The following is a 3,343-nucleotide window of genomic DNA, read 5'->3' as shown; positions in this document are numbered from 1 at the left end:
CCATCTAGCATGCCAGCGACGCAGCGTACACTGGAAAGCACGTGCATTGTGCGTTTTCTGGTGCAGCTGTTGCCCGTGGTGACTCCCAAAGGAGACGATACCCCCAGGAGGGCCTCTGTTCACGTGGTGGTGAACACAGAGTACGCGGGGAGCAGCAACAGTGAGCAGGATGGGGTGCCCTCAAACGGATTAGACGAGCTACAGGGCCGCGGGAGAGATGACAGCTACTACGTGCACCTCCGACAGCCCCATCACCGTCACCCACCGGGAGCCTACGGCAACACGGAAGGCTCACAGCGGAGAGAGTTGCACCCCGCAGCTGCTCCTAGCGCTGCTCCCCTCACAGCTGTGCGGTGGACTCGCCCCTCTCAGGAATCACAAGCAACAGCAGCAGGAACGAGGGGGAGTGCGATACCCTCAGGCCCAACAGAATCATACGCAAGCAAGGCAGCTACAGGATCAGCAGTCCCACCACCAGCTTCGAGAACAACTCCTACCATTCCAGGAAAGACAGTAATTTCAACTATCTCCGCGTGCAGCTGGTCAGATCCGCCTACTGTGAGAGCCTGTCCCATTCAAAAGTACCTCGCCCACACGCAACACAGGTTCGTTACGTCTTTGCTGCTGCTCCATATGGGCATACGTGCATGGATATTTCTATATATATATATATATATATATATATATATATATATATATATATATATATATATATATATATATATACAATATACACATATACTTCATATGATGCTCACACGCGCGTCTCAGATATGAGGCGTGAAGTAGTGCATCGCGCTTTTGTTTGTTTGAGTGGTGGTGTTATGTATGGGTTGGTATTCTGTCTCCTTTTTTGTCTTGCGAGCAGAGACCTCGGGGCGCTGTGCTTGGGGCCTGCGGCGAGCGCAGCGGAGGAGGAGGAGGAGCGGTTGGTGCGGTGTCTCTCGGGGTGCCACACCCGCCGGCCTGAGGGGGACCCTAACTTCTGTGCAGTGGACCACAAGCACGGCAAGCATGGAGAGGGGGCTTATCGAGATGCTCCTCGTTACGTTGCAATGAGTGACTGTCTAGGAGAATACCCGGAAATCATTGTACAAATATTGAGGGGCCCGTTGGGTCGGAGACACCCGGAGGTCGATTTGTTGCGGCTGCAAAAGGAGGCCAAGGCACCGAAAAAAACAGAAGAGCCAGGTAAGCCATCTTATATGCTCATCAGGGCTGGATGAGGCTGTCTCCCCTCAGCCTCATGCAACCCCGACTATGGATTTCTTCTCCCCGTGATTTTTCGGCTGGCACGGGGAGGCAGCAGCTCAGCTCTTTTCTTCTTCAGCTGTCCCCGCTGGCCTGCCTTCTCAGCTGATAGACGTATATACTGCGTGTATATCAACAACAACTGTGGCGTATCTCTGAATGTTTTTTTCTGCTATATTCCTCCAGGCTGCCGCTGGCTGTCCGTTACTTAGATGGAAGTTTCTGTAGCTGCTTAGCTATCTTTGCGTGCTTGTGTCTGTTGGTTTCTGTGGCAGTTCTGGATGCTGCATGCATCTTGAGCTACTGTCGCATGCATCTGCAGTCACTGTTGTGCTTGTTTATGTGTGTGTATGATGTGTGTGCGTGTGTGCGTGTGTGTTTTTTTTTTGAACTTCAGCTCGCACGGACTTGNTGTGTGTGTATGATGTGTGTGCGTGTGTGCGTGTGTGTTTTTTTTTTGAACTTCAGCTCGCACGGACTTGTGTTTGTGGATCGGGGCCTTCAGCATCCCGCGGGACGATAAACGCTACAGAGGTGGTGAAGATGCCTGGTTTTTAGACGCCTCTAAGAATGCGTTTGGAGTGGCAGACGGGGTGTCTGAGTGGGAGGATTTGGCTGGAATAAACCCTCAAGAATATGCGCAAGACCTTATGCAGGGCACGCAAGACGCCCTCGGCGCCATCCAAAAAGAGCAGCAATGCAAAAAGGGAAAGGCGAGCGACAAAAAACGAAACGGAGGAAATGAGACGGAAGCAGAAGAAGACACAGAGAAGACCACCAACAACCCCGCAGAGCTGGCGAAAGAAGCATTGACAAGGGCTTACCACAAGGCCCGCAACTTCGGCAGTAGCACTGCCATCGTGGGCGTCCTTGATGGAGACACGGGCCTATTTGGTATAGCACTGCACGCAAATACAGTCGCAGTTTGCTTCTCCCTAGATATGAATTCACGTTGTTTTCACTTTATAAAGAAATGCAAAACACCGGGGATAGATNTTGCTTCTCCCTAGATATGAATTCACGTTGTTTTCACTTTATAAAGAAATGCAAAACACCGGGGATAGATTTTGCAGCATTTTCACAACTTGAACTAGACAGAAGTATTGAAACCCTAGGTACTGTAGTGTGTATGCACAGCTGGGGTTTTACTCCTGAAGCGCACATGGGTATAAAGAAAAAAATCATCACTCCATAGATTATGGTTTAGGATATGGGGCATAGGGTCTAGGGCTTAGGGTTGGGGGGTGAGCGTATGGGGTTTGTCAGGTCTGGCTAACTTGGGCGACAGCAGCAGTTTGGTGTTGCGACGTCCCCGCGTCCGGGGTTCTTTGAGTCAGCTGAGCTTGGTGAAGAAAGTAAAGGAAATGCAGCACGGATTCAATGTACCCTTTCAGTTCGCTCACCTTCCAGGTCCGGAGGAGTGGGACGGCTTGTTGCAGAAGGTGCGTCGTGTGGTTACTCCTGTTATCGTAGACATTTGCATTTGTTATTATTTCGTTTTGGATGTCTCTTGTAGGTATTTNTGGTTACTCCTGTTATCGTAGACATTTGCATTTGTTATTATTTCGTTTTGGATGTCTCTTGTAGGTATTTTTTCTTTGCATCCTTATCCTCCTGTGGGCTGCCTTTGCACATGTGTTTGTATGCGCTGGGGCCGCCGTTCTTATGCATTCACTTTTCTTCCTCTCCCCCGTACCCCCAGCCTTCCCAGCCTTCACCTTCCCTGGCTGCTTCGGCTTCGTTCTGTTGCGATTCCCTCTAAGCATCTATGTTTTGTTGTTTTTCTGCAAAAGCAACCGAGAAAGAATGCGTCCGTTCGTGTGCTAATGTCTTTTCTGCTTCTGCTGCTGCTGCTGCTGATGTAGGGTTTGACTCGGCTTGTGGGCATAGCGAAGCAGGAGTACGGGCAGGGCCATGGGGGGCGCATCGGCGACGAGCCATCTGCAATTCAATCCACAAGTGTTCCTGTTCAAGATGGAGATCTGATTATCCTGGGAACAGACGGACTTTTCGACAATGTCTTTGACTTCGAAGTCCTTGCGCTCACGGGTAAGGGGCGCGGCACCTGGGGGGCTTCGCGCATACATGAGGC

The 3,343-nt window shown here is 50.7% G+C and overlaps 1 protein-coding gene across 1 annotated transcript in view; it reads left to right on the top strand.

Annotated features, from left to right (window-relative positions):
- EMH_0036700 (Protein phosphatase PTC7-like protein, related) overlaps positions 1–3,343 on the top strand; it is a gene marked incomplete at both ends in the record, with an annotated part of 4,472 nt that overhangs the window by 527 nt on the left and 602 nt on the right. Inside the window, 5 exons of the mRNA XM_013495114.1 lie at positions 67–605; positions 869–1,191; positions 1,720–2,097; positions 2,518–2,693; positions 3,117–3,300. Coding sequence (XP_013350568.1) covers positions 67–605; positions 869–1,191; positions 1,720–2,097; positions 2,518–2,693; positions 3,117–3,300 — 1,600 coding nt within the window. The remainder of the gene's footprint in view (positions 1–66; positions 606–868; positions 1,192–1,719; positions 2,098–2,517; positions 2,694–3,116; positions 3,301–3,343) is intronic.

Source organism: Eimeria mitis, genomic scaffold (genome assembly GCF_000499745.2).
Source record: "Eimeria mitis Houghton genomic scaffold, Emh_scaff1424, whole genome shotgun sequence".
NCBI classification, from domain to species: Eukaryota; Apicomplexa; class Conoidasida; order Eucoccidiorida; family Eimeriidae; genus Eimeria; species Eimeria mitis.
The sequence above is the reverse complement of the archived record's forward strand: the minus strand, read 5'-3'. Positions and strand labels throughout refer to the sequence as shown.